Source organism: Pygocentrus nattereri, chromosome 21, assembly GCF_015220715.1.
Source record: "Pygocentrus nattereri isolate fPygNat1 chromosome 21, fPygNat1.pri, whole genome shotgun sequence".
Classification (NCBI taxonomy): Eukaryota; Metazoa; Chordata; class Actinopteri; order Characiformes; family Serrasalmidae; genus Pygocentrus; species Pygocentrus nattereri.
In genome coordinates, this window is record NC_051231.1 from 7,055,176 (window position 1) to 7,071,793 (window position 16,618).

Consider the following 16,618-nt stretch of genomic DNA (forward strand, 5'->3'; position numbering starts at 1 on the left):
GATCTATTTATTTAATAAATTTCTCTACTTTACAAAATGAAATCAATTTCAACTTAAAAGACTATAAAATTAATTTACACTTTTATTTATCATATATATTTGGCTTCATTCAGTCCCATTTATTAATGACTCTGGCGCCCTCTGGCGTTTCACAGTAAAGTTTTTGGTCTAATGGGAGGAATAGGAAGTGACCAGGCTCCCTCTGAATGGCTCTGAGCGCACACTACGCGTACACATATAAAGTGCGCTAAGAAGTTCAACAGGGGGAGATTTGGGATACCGCCTCGTTCCGTTGTGTAAAGCTATTGAAGAGTAAGAATCCACAGATTCTGTGTTCTTGAAAATATTTCATACCTCATTTTTTTGTAGCAGACACACGAAGGTTTCTCTGAGTTTCAGCAGTCTGTTTCAGCGTTGCTTTTGTTTGTTTATTTGTTTGTTTCCTACGTTTATTTGAATTTGTCGAAGTTGCACATACACGGCCTCGCCGCCGTTAGGATTTCGTGTTGTAGTGGACGAGGCTATTAACCCTTTCATTGCCAACAGCTAACTTGAGCATGATGATGTAAAATGCTCCAGAACGTGTTTTTGGACAAACTGGTGCCAAAAGGACCAGTTTAAATGTTTTGGTTTGGTTTACATAATTGCATTCAAGCTAAAATTGGGACTTGTTCAATAGCACGCCTAGATTTCACATGATAAATTAAAGCGTGAATGTGTGAAGCTAGTCTGCTGTACAAGTGGACGTATGTAAATATGTTAGTTTCTGTGCTATCACAAAAATAATATTCAAAATAGGCTGTTTTTTTTGCAGCATAGTTCTATATATGGATTCATTTAAAAGAAAAAAAAATATTAAATCATAAAAAATCACTTTTTAGCTATAAGGTTTGGTTAAATTTGGAGAAGCTTCAAAATCTCAGATATGAGCATTAATAGGCTGAAATATTTGGCCAGCTAGGGATAATATCTGTTTAGGCTGTGTTTGTCCTATTCAGGTTGATATATTTGGCCGTTTCCCCGCAGTAAACATTTAATACACAGATACAACAAACAATCTCAATAATATTCAAGCATGACTGACAGCTCTCCTGAATGTGCTGCTGGTTTTATTGAACTCAACAGAAACAGAGAGGACAAGTAGAATTTAACATCAACACACGATCGTCCATTTCATACATGTGTAAATGAAGAAAGTATATTTTTTCCCCTCTATTAGAATATAATGATTATTATCAGTATAGGTTATACAATGCCAACCACCAGACTGTGGTATTGAAATGGTTGCAGCCACTGGCATGCTGTATGATACAACTTGATGTTGCTTCCTTTGTGCTTCATTGGCTGTAGATAAAATCCAACTGCTTAATAAGAGGTCGATGTCCACCTCGGTGTCAAAGGCTCAGCTTAAAAGCGTACACATACGAATTAAAAAAATAAGAAATTACAAAACCGGAGTAAACATACAGTTTACACAGAAATGCATTAACACAACTATTCAAAAACACATCTCCCAGTAAAGAATAAAACCGCCTAATTCATCCTCTGCACATCCTCGAGGGGGAGATTTGGTATTTGGTGACACTTTGGGTTTCGTTACATACTGCATAGAAACCATTCTTAGTGTACATCACTGATTTATACGGTACTGTACAAACGTCGCAGACCACCTATTATTATTCACTTAATTTACAGTCATAACGGTACCAAATGTGTTTAGCTGAAAAAAATATACACAAGCCTCAACAACTAAACATAATATCATTCTTTTCAGGAGATTTACTTCACACCTCCAAAGTTCAGTCTTAGAAGTTGGGCTGCACTTCTTGCTTCTCATAATCCAAATTATTCCAAACACATTCAGTGATGTTGAGGCCTGGACGCTGGGGTGGTCACTCTATCGCTCTTCGTTTGATTGGCAAAATTTTGTCTGTTTTCTTTCCAGACTCATGGTGCCGAGTTGTCTTCTCACAGTGGAAGGATGGACAGAAACACCTTTGGATTGTTTCAGCTCTGAAGTAAGAGTGGAGCTTGATTTTCTCCTCTCTCTCAAATTGGAAAGTGCTGTTTATCTGTTGGGGACAGTTTTGGTGTCTTCCGCATCTTGCATGGTCGTTAGGAGTCTAATTTCCTCTATATTTTTTAATGTCTTGAACTCCAGTTTCTCACTCATTTTCCTTTGACGGTCTCATTAGATTATCTTACATCTCCTCAGACGTATCTCCTGAAAAACGGAGAACAATGTTGACTGGGAGTTAAATAAATGAGGCGTGGTCTCGGACATTTGCACAGTACTGTAGGCTTTTTTTAGACTTATTTTTACAGATAACACTTCTTAAAAAGAAAAAAAATTGAAATTCATTAATTTAGGCATAGTATTTCCATATTATCAGTGTCTAACACATAAAGACAGGTCAGGACTTAAAATTTGGAGTAGCTCAATTACATAATATGGTTTATACACAGTTTGTAAGTGTAATAAATTGTCCATAACTAAATGAACCTGGTCCTCGCCAGAAAGTTATATGCTAAGACAGACGATGCAAATTCAAGGTACACTGGATATTGTGCTAATCTGAATTTCATTCAAAAAACATCCACAGTTCTCCTGCTCACGTGCCTCTAACGGCATTTTCCATCAAAGACATTTTGTTGAACGCTGGCAGATATGAATCTCGGTATTTCAGAATCCACCGTAATGCAGCAGAGCTTGAAAATCCCACAGGAATCAGCTTTGGACTCTCACTGTCCTACCACAGTGCTGCGAGTGTAGTAGTGCAGTCAGAGCCGAAAAGCTCTGAAGGATGTGCTTCCAGCCTGCCGTCGGCTTTCACTGAACGGGCTTCAGAGCCAAACTGTCCCTCTCTCTGCTTGGAGGTCCTCAGGAGGATCCTGGAGGTCTACACGTTGTTCTTCTCTGTGCATTCGACTTCCGTATTGCGAGGAAAATACACAGTGGTCTTGTGTTCTTCGTAACGGTCGATGTGCTTCAGGTGCACCACCATGTGCAGGGCGTAGGCCAGGACGAGCAGCAGGATGAGGGAGGTGATGAGGCCCATGAGGATGGCCGGGGTGAAGAAGGTGGCACAGTCGCTGGCTGAGGCAAACTTGCTGGACTGCACGTTGAAAGCCTGGATCTGGTGTAAGAAAATGAAGCAGTGCTTGGTGAAAATAAAGTCTAGTAATTTATATACCCATGCTTTGCACACAAACATCTTCATATTTACTGTTTCAAAGCTGGACAGGACATCCCATTCATCCCAAAAATCCCATTCAACAATTATTGCACATCACCTGACTGCAAGTATTTGAGATTATTGCAGTTATGTTTTGCTTTCACAGTCATGTAATTTCTTCACAACAAACAGAATAGGAACAGAATAGGAACAGAAATACTTCTTGGATTGAAGTAAATGCATATAAACACAGGCAATCAGAAAATTCATTTACTGAGCCAGGTCATGAGTTCTCGCTTCTGAATTGGTGCTCCAACACCTTTAGAGGGCAGCGGTGAGTACTGTTTGTTTATTTGAGCTTTAGCAATGTCTTGTCAGTTGCAAGCTACTAAGTATCAATAGCTTGGAAGCAAGATAATGTGAAATTCAAGAATTGCAAGAATTTCAGTAGTTGATTATAGCGAACAAAACAATTAAATTGTTAACCACAGTTATTTATTTGGCAATTAAGCATAAGCTAAAATGTCGTTATTGTGACAAGCCTACATTGAGAAACTGGATGCACTACATTCAGTTTTTGTCAAAATACAGACTTTTTTTTACTGTGTATGCTTACAAAGGGCACACTGGTAGAGCAGAGTAGATGTGTAATCGAGGGTTTTAGGGATAACGTAATAGGATAGGTTTTTAGGGACTAACTAAACTGAAAGGCTAAGCTGAAAGTTGACATAAGCTGTTTTAACCCCTTTAATATTAAGGACCTGCCACCCAGGCTTCTTCTTTAAAGCTATAATGGCATGGTTGGAACTGTTAGTGGAACTGTCCATATAATCACTAAATAGTAAGCTTTACGATGTAATACGCCTGGGAATTTAAGGGAATTATGGTATGCTAGTTAGCTGTGTTAAAGTCATAGCCTTCACTGTAAACTATGAGAAATTTGAGGAAAATTGTAGGGAAATTGTAGAGCCCAACACAAAATGCAAATTATCATCAATAAGGCTGTTTCTGATGCTGGCGTTCAGCTTGGCCGATGAATCAGACTAAAACCCTGATTACACAACAAAAACTACCTAAAAAACCTGATCGATCCTAACAGTGTGTAACAGTTAAATTAGTAACACAATAATTTGGGTTGTGCTTTACAGTTTGCAATTGGGTTGAAATGGATTTTGGCCCAGTCAACCTAGCAACGTTAACCAGAAAAGAACACATTTATGCTTTGATTATTGAGCAAATTCTTCCTATTTGACATTTGATATCACAGCAGCTATCTACACCTATGCTGTAATACCAACAAAGAAAATATGTAATTTCACAGTTGGAAAACCCCAAAGATCAATTTAAATCTCATTTCCAATGTAAGCAATGCTTTGTAGATCTCCCTGGGAAAACAGAGTAGTCCCTAGTGGGGTGGCCCAGATAGAAGAGCATTGCATGTTACATCATGTATCCTGCATGCCATGGCTGGGAATCCTCTTAAAAAAAAAAACAAGATTTCTATGTGAAGTGTAATTATTGCAGTGCATCCTGACCAACTACTTTAATATTAATAGAGCACATACTCAAATATTTTATATTAGTCCTAAGTAAATACTGTATGTGTTCATGAATGCTGTTGCATGCTTACCTGAAAATCAGTGAATGTTATATGCCAGTTTGCTGAGTTGTCAGTGTTGGAGCTGGGCACCAGCAGCGTGTCGTATTTCTGGAGGCTGCTGACATGTTGGCAGTGATAGGAGTTGGTGGACGGAGCATAAACGTCAGTTGCGTTGAATGTGGCCTCGTGTGTCCAGTTGTAGTGGATGTGAACACTGTCCAGAGTGAACCAGTTCTGTCCTGCTGACTCGTAGAAAGTGTTGGACATCTGCAGTCTGTTGAAACACAATGCAGAGATGCAAGCGTTTCCTTGGAATGAAGACGTTTCCTTGGCGGCATTATTTTAAAGCACAGTAACACTGAAGAACTATACTAACCTGATGGAAAGTCCTCTGAGGTCCTCCACATCTCCAAAACGTAGGTTGAGTCTAAGGAAAAGCACAAGCACTTTAGCCGTTATATATAAAATTCAGATTTATACCTGAGTTGTAATGGAATTTTGGAAAAAGAGAAGAATTCTGTGTGAAAACAGACTCTAAACCTGAGATCGATGACAGCATTTGTAGAAAAAAGAGGAGATTTATGTTTTTGGTGATTTGAATTTGACGGACAGTTCTTGTTATGTGTATAGTCTCATTTTGTGGAAATGAAAAACATTTTACATTTTTTCAATTTTTTTGTCATTTGTTGACACTGAAATATAAAAGATGGGCAAAATACCTTAAATACAAAAATGTAATGTATGATAATACATGAGATATTGATAATGGGTATTGGTTCAGCCTTTAACTTGTCGAAAATAACTCATTAAAACCTCCCTGGTATTCCAATCAGAAAGGAAATCAAAACTTTAAATAAACCGCCTTTATTTTTTTTCTGAATTTTTTTCAGAGATTTATGTCCATCTCTAACAAATTTCTGAATAATTTCTCAACATCATTCTCACATAAGAGTCAATCCATGTGAAATCACCAAAGGCCTCGCCAACTATCCACTTCTTAAATCTGACAGACGAGTGCAGATGCAAATCTAAAGTGCTCATGGTCTGTTGGGCACAATGATATAATTCCTTAAAAGTATTAAGCACATGTTGAGACGGTGAGTTAAGAATATGGTTGTAATGTGAAGAAGATTCACCCTGAGAAAAAAAATTTATTTGACTTACGTGGCTTTATCTTTGCCGCAGAACGATCCTTTGGTGTCCACCAGTGCATCAGGGCCAAAAGCCCTCTCGGTCAGGTCTACTAAAGTGTGGTTTCTGTATCTGATGGCCAGCTTCCTGGCCCTAAAGAGAATGCAGGTTTTGCCATTGTAAGCTACATTCAGAGGAGAGTAGGGCATAATTCCTGCTGACTGCAGCAACTTTCGCCTGCTCCGAGGAGGAGACTGTGGCCGCCAGTCGTGAAGCTGAAAGAGATAAACAGATCTGAATGCACACACAATCGCCTGCTTAACATGTATATTAAGGCTGGAAGCCTCTGACTAATTATAGAAATGATTCAGTGCAGCATGGAATCTGCATTTTACATTTTGCTTCAATAATTTCAGAATAGATTCAGAACTACCAGCAAAAATACATTGAATTGAAAGGTGACTGTAGGAAATACTTACACAGTATCGGAATATAGTCAATAAAACCCTTTTTAGGGGGAAAATTTAGCACATACTCCTTCCTAACATACTTTCTTTATACCTTCATACTGATGCATCACTGCAGTTTATACACGCAATGTTCACTTAAGGACATTTGACCAAATTTATCAACCTCCTAGGGTAAGAATGCTGATCTGGGATCAGCTTATGCCTTTTACACTGAATAGAATTCTTACTTTAAAGTGTTTGATAAATATGACACAATTAATCAGAGGCTTCTGTGCAAGTATAATGTTTCCTAAAGAAGCAGTATTTCAGACTCGATCAGACAAAAGCCCAGACCAGGGAATTTGTGATTAAAAATGTCTAGAGTCTGCTAATCTGTCTTCCAGAGAGACGGTGCAATCTGTGTGGCATTAATTTCATCTGGTCTGGAGCAAAAGTTGCACTCCAGTGCCAGTCCAAGGTCACATTGGTGCGCTGGCAGAACACACCACGCCTCACCTGCAGCGCCTGTCTGAGCAGCTTCTCCGCCGTGAACAATGAGCCGTCCCCATATGAGCCACCCCGGCTCTCACCAGCCACTCCATCTGTGGGTTATTACAGATGCGGAATATGAGGCATAATAATAATAATAAGGTCATCGAGTAGCATATATGTCTTGCTGATATGATTTAAAAGGCCCATATCATGGACAAAACCTTGCTTTAAAAAAAAAAAAGTTTGACTGACAAAACACATCCTTTACTCCCCAGTCCATCCAGTCCACACATGGAAACTAAGCTAAGCAAGTTTTGAATTCATCATGTTTGTGATGTCACAAAAGACAACTCATTTAGGCTAGAGAGGGTTAACTCCTTAAACGGCCAGGGCCCATCAGCAGGCCCAAAACTTTATCATGAACTTCTATAACCTAAGAATCGCTTAGCCAGTTTGCACTGAAGTCCCTGCAGTTACATGATAAGAGGCCTTAGTATGTAATGAAAAGGATTGAGTGATTTTAATGGGTTAACAAATGTAGCATTTCAGCCCCAGATCCAGACTTTTGAAAACAGTGTTTGGGGTCCAAAGCCCCTGAGGATCGAAATTTAAGAGTTTGCTTTGTACATTTCAACCAGGACTGCTTTTTTAACATACTAAATCTTACTTAAAACGGGGTCATACAGTCAGAACAGAGTTCATTTACAGATGTCAGTGATTTTTTGAAAACACACAAAGTAAAAAATGTAGAATGTAATATATTTTATAATATTATATAGAATAGAATTAAATAGAATAGAATAGAAACATAGTACCGACCATAGTAACAGTGATATGCATTTCTATCCATATATGAGTCAATGACAAATCAAACGTTTACAATTCCTATCAAAAAGGATATTGTGCTCGTTTTTGTATCGGCATGAATCTACAAGGTGTGAAATTGTTTCACGGCTTATCAAATGGAATAAATTCATTTTAAAATAGGGTCATTATTTTACTACCCACAATATGTCAAGTGGCACAACCATGCATTAATAAAAATATATTTACCATTGCTGAAAATGTGTATAAACTAAATGTTGTACTTTCACGCCTATATATTTTTTGTCCTTGAACTCAGTGTTATACATTACTTTTTTTAATAAACATTATTACAATAATAACAACCACATATTTTCATTGATTTTCCTTTCACTGATTTGCCATACCTCTAAAATGACTTTCAATATTTGTGATAAAATTCATTTTTATTCTTAATGATGCAAAAAGCATGTTAGAATAAAAGTCTCTGTTGTTGGTTGTTGTGCATGACATTTGAGAGAATCAGAATTTATGGACCAAAGTTTTGTGAGTTGACTACTGTTAAAATGGCCACATATTGCAACATGTAATCATTTTCAATATTTATAGTATAAAACTATGCCAAACTATGTTTTAGGATTAAAGAGCTAAATTATCCTTTTAAATAGTTTACTTAATCTGTGTATATGGTTGAATGGTCGCACCATCTGACATTTTCAGACTTTGGGAGGCATAAATGTACTGAGGCAAAATGATGCACTGACAATGTGTTCACTCAATAATTGTGAAATGTCATTTATTCATTAAATTATCTAAGAAGAAATTGGAGAACATGTACACAAAAATGCATGTCATGTCATTGACCCATATACAGTGCATACAATGCATAAGAACATTATAATAACTTACAAAATACTACTGAATAAAATGGAATCTGTGTAAATGGCCAAAAACACTAGATGATGTGTTGTGCATATCAAAATAACTCACTTTCTCTTACTCTGTGGTCTTGGGATGTGGAGTCATCTGAACTGTAAAATGGAATAAGAAACAAATTATTAAAATGATGCTGAGTTTGAGGTCCTTCAACTGTTTTCTTAAGGATTATGGAAACTCCAATATAATAACGTCACTTTACAGCACATTCAACTAAATCCATTTCATCCGCTTTGATCCAGTCTTCAAGGATTGCTGAAGCAGATTGGATTTAAGCATTAGCAGAACACCGCGCCTGACGGAGTTTCGTCTTTGATGGTGTGAAAGGATCAAAACATCATCACATTCAGGTGAAATAAACAGCTCATTGAGAACATTTTTGCACTTTGCTGTTCTGTTTTTATCAGCGGTGCCTGGGATTATCCTAAGATGAACTGCTGAAACATCCTAATCGCCACCATAATGCCAGATAAAGGGAGTTTAGCCGAGAGGCCTTCTAAGACGTGATTAAGGGTCAGCGGGATCAAGCAGCAAAGACCAGCTCTGGCAAGCGAGGAGGTCTGAGGAGGGCACAGGTTAAGACTTGACCACCTGTCTTTGGAGGATAAAGAATGTCCATGCTGTGTCAGTGGAGCAGCTTGTGGGAATCGGGACAGTGGGTGAGTCGATCACTGATCCAAACCAATTCCTTGCATCTGTCACACTAATATAACCAATATCGAGGCTCTATTCACGTTTTCTCACTTATCAAATCCTTGTAACTTTATATGAATATGAATTAAAAGTTAAGAACATTTTTGATCCACTTGACCATTTCAGAGATATGAGGTTTTAAGACAGCCACGATTTACACTGACAGTATAGGGTAGATACTCATCCTGTGCGACGTACAGGAGTGCTTGGTTGTTAACAAGCACGATGTAAACAGTACTTCCACAGATTTTTCTACATTTCTGCATAATTCACTCACTAAGATTTAAACAAAGTCAAGCAGCATGTTTTCATGTGAAATGGTTTGTTGTGGAGGAACTTCCAGATTGATATTTTGTTTATAGTGGTGGTGATAGGAACCAGGGGTCACACTGTCTATAGCACAAATATAGCCATGTTATTATTATTTTATTATATTATAATTCGACTATTTTGCCTCACAATGACTTGCATGTGTTGAATGAGTTAATTTTAATATGTTTTAGGCCAAAATCTTCTCCAAACTATTTAAAACAATGTGTCGGACATCATGCAGTATATTCACAACCATTTCATGCAGCAACTTTCTGTGATGGAGCTTTAAGAGAGATGTCTGGTTCCTATCACCATCACTACGAACAATTCTGATTGTGGAAGTTTCTCTATAAAGGAGCATTTCACTTCAAACCACTCTGAATGACTGTTTTCATTTTAACCTTTTGATTACGCAAAAATCACTGAAATTCCCCTTTAACCTTATCATATTATAGATCATGAGAATGTTCCACGATGAATCTGCCGAGAGAAACGGTTCACAGTGATTTTGAATGACACTTTGTTACATACAATTAATGCAAGAATGTTTTTCCTTCTCCTCTATAGTCATTTTGGAGCTATGAGGTTTTGTTACAGCTCTCTTAAACAAGATGGTTCTCTAACCAATCTTTAGTAAAGTCAGTGGGCCTCATTCTCCAATATGTTCCTAAGTTTTTTCTTAAATGTGTTCTTGAGAAAAGTCCTAAGAAGATCTACGTCAGATTAATGACGTGGTCTTTAATCACAGAACTTTTCGCACCGTTGTGGTTTCCGAATGGTTCCAGGCTTGGACATGTAGTCCTAGGAAAAACCTTTAGAAAGTACAGAACCTTTACATTATGTGGAACCTTTAAAAAAATTTGCATGTTTACAAAAATGCTTCTTTAAAGAACCATCTATTCAAAGGTTCAGGGGACCAAAAGTAGTTCTTCTGGTACTGCTCTGAAGAACTCTTTTTGGCACCTGTTTTTATAGGAGTCGGTGCTCATGCTGTTTCTCCTCTTCAGCACAACATCAAAATCTCTACATTGTCGTACCCCAACCTATATCACCATGCAAAAGTCAGAAAACATCCCGCATTTATTTATGTCCAGTAAAAACAGCCAGTTATTAATTTTCCAGGAGATATTTCTGAAGAGATCTGATGTAAAATAACCCAAAAAAGAGAGGAAAGTCAAAGGGAGAGAAGTGAAAAAACTAGAGTCTGAAAGGATTTGAGGTAAATCGAGAAGGCCCTCCTGAAAAAGGAAACAGACCATTTGCAACTCAAACAAAGAAAGTGCCGGTGTTATCAGAACAATGGACTGACCACCCAGCGGACTGAGTCCAGACCTCAGCATCACTGAAAGGCCATACAAGACCAACATAGCAAATATAAGTAATGAATAAGGAACTGTAAAAGAATGGAAACTGTAATAAAGGCACAGTGTGGACAGTTTATCTGTTAAGGCTTCAGTTTCATTTTATGTGAAATATACGTGTCCTGCTCCATTTCCTGTTGGTGAAAATGAATATCTTGAACTTGACCGAAGGGTGGTCACTGATGTTGTAGGCGTCTTATTAACTCAACCATCCAAAGGCAGAGACGGGTCCTAAACTGTGTACTGGGACTCAAATATCCCTGTTTCAACTAATCAGAGCCCAGGGGAAGCATTAAGTGTCTGAGGGTCGGTGTGTTGTACTGAAGTCCTCTAATGGCCTAAGCTATCGCAACCCCTTTTGTCCTTGGGCACACAAGTCAACTGTGCTCTCAAACAAGACCTTTATGTTATATATTAACAAATAACAGCATGACTTTTATATCCCTGGATGGTAGCAGGCGCTGCAGCATGACAAGAATTATGAATGAACCATCTTATCGTATGAGTATTCAGCCGTGATTTGAGGATGAATGGTGTTCGTGACTCGTCTGCGTTGCGTCTCAGCTGCAAACAGAGGAGCAGCGGGGCTTCTGTGTTATTGTTGCGGGCAGATGCCATTGTTATATAACTATATTTAGCCCAACAGTGAGTAATCATTTATCTGAGCCCTATGCGACAAAATCACTTGGCAAAATAAGCATCCCCAAAAACCAACCCTAAGCAAAACAGGGCTTTTCAAACATTGGGAATGATGAGGACGTAGATAAAAGTGGGGGGGGGAGCCCAAATCCCTCGTTCTCTCAGCTCCAACAACGGCTTAAGGGATGTGCCTGCGTCACAGCACCTGAACATGTGGGCCAGTTGGGCTGGCGGCGGTGCAATTATATAATCGATGGAATCCGCTGACCAGTCCCGCTTTATTCACCAGGCTGTGCGTGGAGGGAGCGCGCCTATGGGAGAAGATTAGTGCGCATATCTTTAAAGTTGTGCCTGCACCTCAGCTCTTCACCAAATAAAATCTCTTAATGCAGCATTAAAGCCTGCCGTGGCCTACATGTTGTAAACCTCCTTCATCTCGGGATGCTCCAGCTGAAAGAGCCTGATGACTTCAATATGTTGTTTTTATTGAATTTAGATGCAATACAAAAGCAGCTGCCATATCATTAATACTTTGGGGTTTGCATGAACAAGATACAAGAAAAGCAAAATAGGAAGTCACAAACAGCAAAAGTAGGTAATTTAATTGGGGAGGGGGGTTAAAGTCTGACATATGGTAGCAGTAAGGTCTATTAGTCTGTATAGAGTCTAATATTTCGATATAAATGAAAAGATGTGGACAGGTAAACAGCAAACATACTGATAAATGACCGGTCTAACGCTCTCTACTTCACTGATTGCTTACTAGAACTGCTTATTTGTGATGAAGGTTCAAATACTGTTTGGATTCAGACAGCTGCACTGGGAAAATTAAGTATTAAGTATTGATTGTCTTGTATGTCATGTATTGTATTGTATTGTATTGCAGTGCTCTCTGCTCAACTCTGTTCCTTTTCTCTCTGTATTAACAGTGACTTTTTGTTTCTAGCAGTATCTGAACTCAAGACCAGCTTTCTCCCTAATTTATTGGTAACTAGCAAAGATACTTTCTCTAGATAGACAAAGCACTTCTTGTAAGTCGCTCTGGATAAGAGTGTCTGCTAAATGCTGTAAATGGAAATGGAAAGGCTTAAGGCTGAAGAGATGGGGTCTTATTTAAAAGGTACAGTACAGTGCAAAAGTCAGAGAAGCTCCATTTATTCATTTACATAATTTCTAGTCAAAACACCCATCACTTAGTTCATTTTTTAAGGCGAAATTTCTGGAAAGATTACAGATAAGATTATCCGCTTATATAAAACGGAGACAGTCAAAGGAAAATAAGTGAAAAGGCAGGAGTTTTTAAAATGAGAGTTCAAAAATGATTAAAAAGACACAGAAAAATAAGGACTCCTAACACCCGTGCAAGACATGGAAGACCACCAAAACTGCCCCCATCAGATAAACAGCACTTTAAGCTTACATCTCTGAGAGAGAGGAGAAAATCAAGCTGCTTCAGAACTGAAAACCTCCACAGGTGTTTCTGTCCACTGTGAGAAGACAACTCTGCACTGTGAGTCTGAAAGGATGTGTAGCTGATCAAGAAGAACCTCACTGAGAAAAGGAGACGGACACATCAAAGACGCGAAACAACGGACTGACCACCCCATGGTCCAGACCTCATCACCACTGAATGTGTTTGGAATACCTGAGTAGTAGAAAATGAAAGAAACAACTTCTACGACTAAACTTTGAAGGTGTGGGAAAATATCCCTGCAGATTTCTTTGAAAAATTGATATTTAGCTGTCGGGGCTTTTGTTGAATTTCATGTCAAATATATATTTCCTTTCTTTCCTGATGATTAACAACTTAAAAGAAGACTGTTCTCTGACTTTTGCCGTACCGTATATGCATTTTAATACTCATCACAGCATTTCTCTATGCGTTTAGTTCCTTTTTACACACATTACCGTGTTTTTTCTGCTTTTCGTGTACTTTTTTACATAAATATAATGTAAATCTGCATCTTCGCATTTTCAATTTACTTGCTTCATAGTAAAAACCTCCAAGTAATGTTGTTGGTTGGAATCGAGAAAATCCTGTTCAGGGTATGCGCTCTGCTCCATACAGGCTGTGACCAGGGGGTGATCGATGCCTGACCAGATTTGAATCACTTAAAAACAATCGTTCAGCTTTAACTGAGAGATTTGGGCTACAAATCAAAGGAATGTACATTTACATCCACTTCAGGCACCATCTGGTGGATATAGGGGAAACAACATTCTGCCATCTTGTTGAAACATCTGAATTGATCACCGTATGGACAGTTTTCTCCACCGAAAGTTGAACGTGGCCGATGTTTTCATACAGCTCACACACCATACCTGTTATCTATTGTGTTTGTCTAGAAATCGTCTGAGCTCTCTCTGCTAAAAGTTCCTCCATCACGGCTTGCAGGTCAGCAATATACTGCATCATTAAAGGAATCACTCTGTACGTGTTCCATACATGGCCAAGATCATCATGTATTGACTCCCTTAACATGCATTTATAAAGCTGCACAGGCCTGTATGGAGATGCACTCATCAAGATCTAGATGATCCCTCATAAAGCAGCTCAAGAAAACAATGTGGGCTTGAAACAGGCTAGAAATCAGAAAACGAGCCCCTCTCACATGATGCCCCTCAGCATCTCTGCACTAATGGCATGTTCCCTGCTCCACCTTCAGTTCCTACACCAGTCTATTGTCTTCTGTGCATCATCGTTCTCCCCCCTGGATTACATGTGCACCAAACATTAGAACACCAGAAAGGCTCCCACCTGCCCCAGAAAGCTTATTTTAAGGAGCAGCTATGGATTGGCCCTGTAAACCGATGCCTTCAGAGCAGCCAGCGATGGATTTTTCTCTTGGGTTTCACTGACAGAGGCTCGTTCAGTTTCACTGCAGATCCAGTGTGCAAGTCCAACACACAAAGACAAGCAGAGCAGGCGCTGCTCAACCTAGCAGACCAGCTTAAAACACCCTGCTGAGGAAACACTAAACACAAAACTCTTTTTGTTTCACACCCTTAAAAATATGGTTCTTCAAGGGTTCTCTATGCAAAGCAATGGTTCTATTTAGAACCATAAGCGCTATATAGAACCATTTCGTGCTTAAACTGTTCTTTGCGTGGTGAAATGGTTCTTCACAGTGTTAAGCTTGTAAAGATAGTAGAACCCTTTTTGATGCTATACAGAACCATTTTTAAAAAGGTTCTATATAGAACCATACACAACACATTCTCCATGAATCTGGAGAATCCTTTTACCATGTAAAGAGGTATTTAATCATTAAAATTGTCTGTGCCGAACTCGTGGTTCTAAACAGAGAACCCTTGAAAAACCATCCTATTTTACGAGTGTAGCTTCAGGGTGCTCCCACCGCTCCAGCATCATTGAAGCTGAATCTTTACCGACACTGTAGAGTCCTCTTTCAATAAAATAAAAGCTCACCTCTTGTCGACAAGCGCAGGAGTGTGTTGGTAAGACGAAGGAAAAATCTGGAGAAAAATAAATGAAAACAAAGCCAGAGCCATCGCGCGCCCCCGCGTTGCCATGTGTACGTCCGCGCGCGCTCGCCACAGACGCCGACTGACCGTTTTCACTCCAGCAACGGCCAATGAATGCCCCGCCCCCCCGGCGATCGACGTAGGCGGCAGCCAATGAAAGCTCGGATGCGCCCATCGCCGAGCGCACGACCCCGCCCAGCCTTTCTCGAGGAACGTGCTGACACAGTTGTGACGGGAAGTAAGATTCACTTCACCGAATCGATTCTTTCGAACTGTCCGTTTCAAAACATCAAACGGCGGTTACCTGAAGGTAGTTCGAGTCACGTAACCGAACCGATTCTTTCGAACTGTCCGTTTCGAAAAAAATAACGTCGTTGCACGAAGGGAAGTTCGATTCACGTCTCTAATCCGATTCTTTTGAACTGTCCTTTTCAGTGAACCGAGTGTATTCTTAGTGATGGCCAGTACGAGTTATTTCACCGAGCCGATTCTTTCAAACTGTACTTTTCCATGAATTGAATGTGGTTTTATTGATGAGACATACGAGTCATTTCATTTTAATGCATTGAACGTCGTTTCCATGATGGGAAGTTCGAATCTTTTCAACCAAAACTTTTATTTCGAGACGATTTAATTCACTTTCGTACATGGAAGCCCACTGTGGTATTTAAGCCACTTTGTTCTCATCCCTACTGTGACTTTCTATTCAGTAAATGACTCTGATACCCACTGCTGCTAATTGTCATGAGTGCAAGTTTGGGACAAAATATGCAACTGAAAAAGGAAAGCTACCGTCTACAGAAGGGTTATTTTTAATCCTGCACTTGGGGACCTAGTGCCTGACTTTCCATGCCTTAACACACTGATCCAAATCATCAGCTCATTATCAAGGTCTTCATGAGCTGAGGCAGCTCTGCTGAGGCAAGTTATAGTTGAAACTGTGCCAAAAGGTCCCCAGGAACAGGATTAAGAAACACTGGTTTACAACTGATTGGGGTCCTGGTCAAAGGGGTCCTGGACAACTGACATCAAGCTGAGAATCATCTGACAGACTTCTGCCTTTTAAGAGAGTCTGGTGCATTTTGTCATTAACATGGCCCCAAACCACCTACTTTGACAGGAAAGGGCATTTGACTGACATGCCACATATCCAACCACAAGGCATTGTCTTCTGTAATGTATAGGAGCAGGTAAACATGCAAGCATATCTCATTTACAAGCTACAAAACGTCTTCAATACCTTTTAAGCAAGTGATGCCATAATATTCACAACCTTTTTTTTAATGCACTGCAATAGATATCAGACACTCTGTGTATGTGTGGGGTGTCTGAGGCTGGAATAAAGCTAGCAATGTTGTCTGAAGAAATTATTAATCCTAGTGATCTAATTGGTAGTGATAACATCAGCATGGCTGTGATTGATTAGAGGAATTTGCCTCCTGCTCTATTACTGGCGAGTTCTGACTCCTGACTGGTTTGTCGAATTTTCTCTCTTGTACTCCTGCCAATTCACTTTCTCAAGTTGCTGGTTAGGGTCAT

General features: G+C 39.3%; 1 protein-coding gene across 1 annotated transcript; it reads right to left on the reverse strand.

Annotated features, from left to right (window-relative positions):
- Positions 1-1,074: 1,074 nt before the first annotated feature.
- atp6ap1la (ATPase H+ transporting accessory protein 1 like a) lies at positions 1,075-15,169 on the reverse strand. The gene is made up of 7 exons (XM_017704830.2): positions 15,024-15,169; positions 8,643-8,683; positions 6,873-6,958; positions 5,941-6,182; positions 5,153-5,203; positions 4,807-5,050; positions 1,075-3,137 (listed from the first exon to the last, which is right to left on the reverse strand). The coding sequence occupies exons 1-7, from the start codon at positions 15,125-15,127 to the stop codon at positions 2,901-2,903; spliced, it is 1,005 nt and encodes a 334-aa protein (XP_017560319.1). The 5' UTR covers positions 15,128-15,169; the 3' UTR covers positions 1,075-2,900.
- Positions 15,170-16,618: the final 1,449 nt, after the last annotated feature.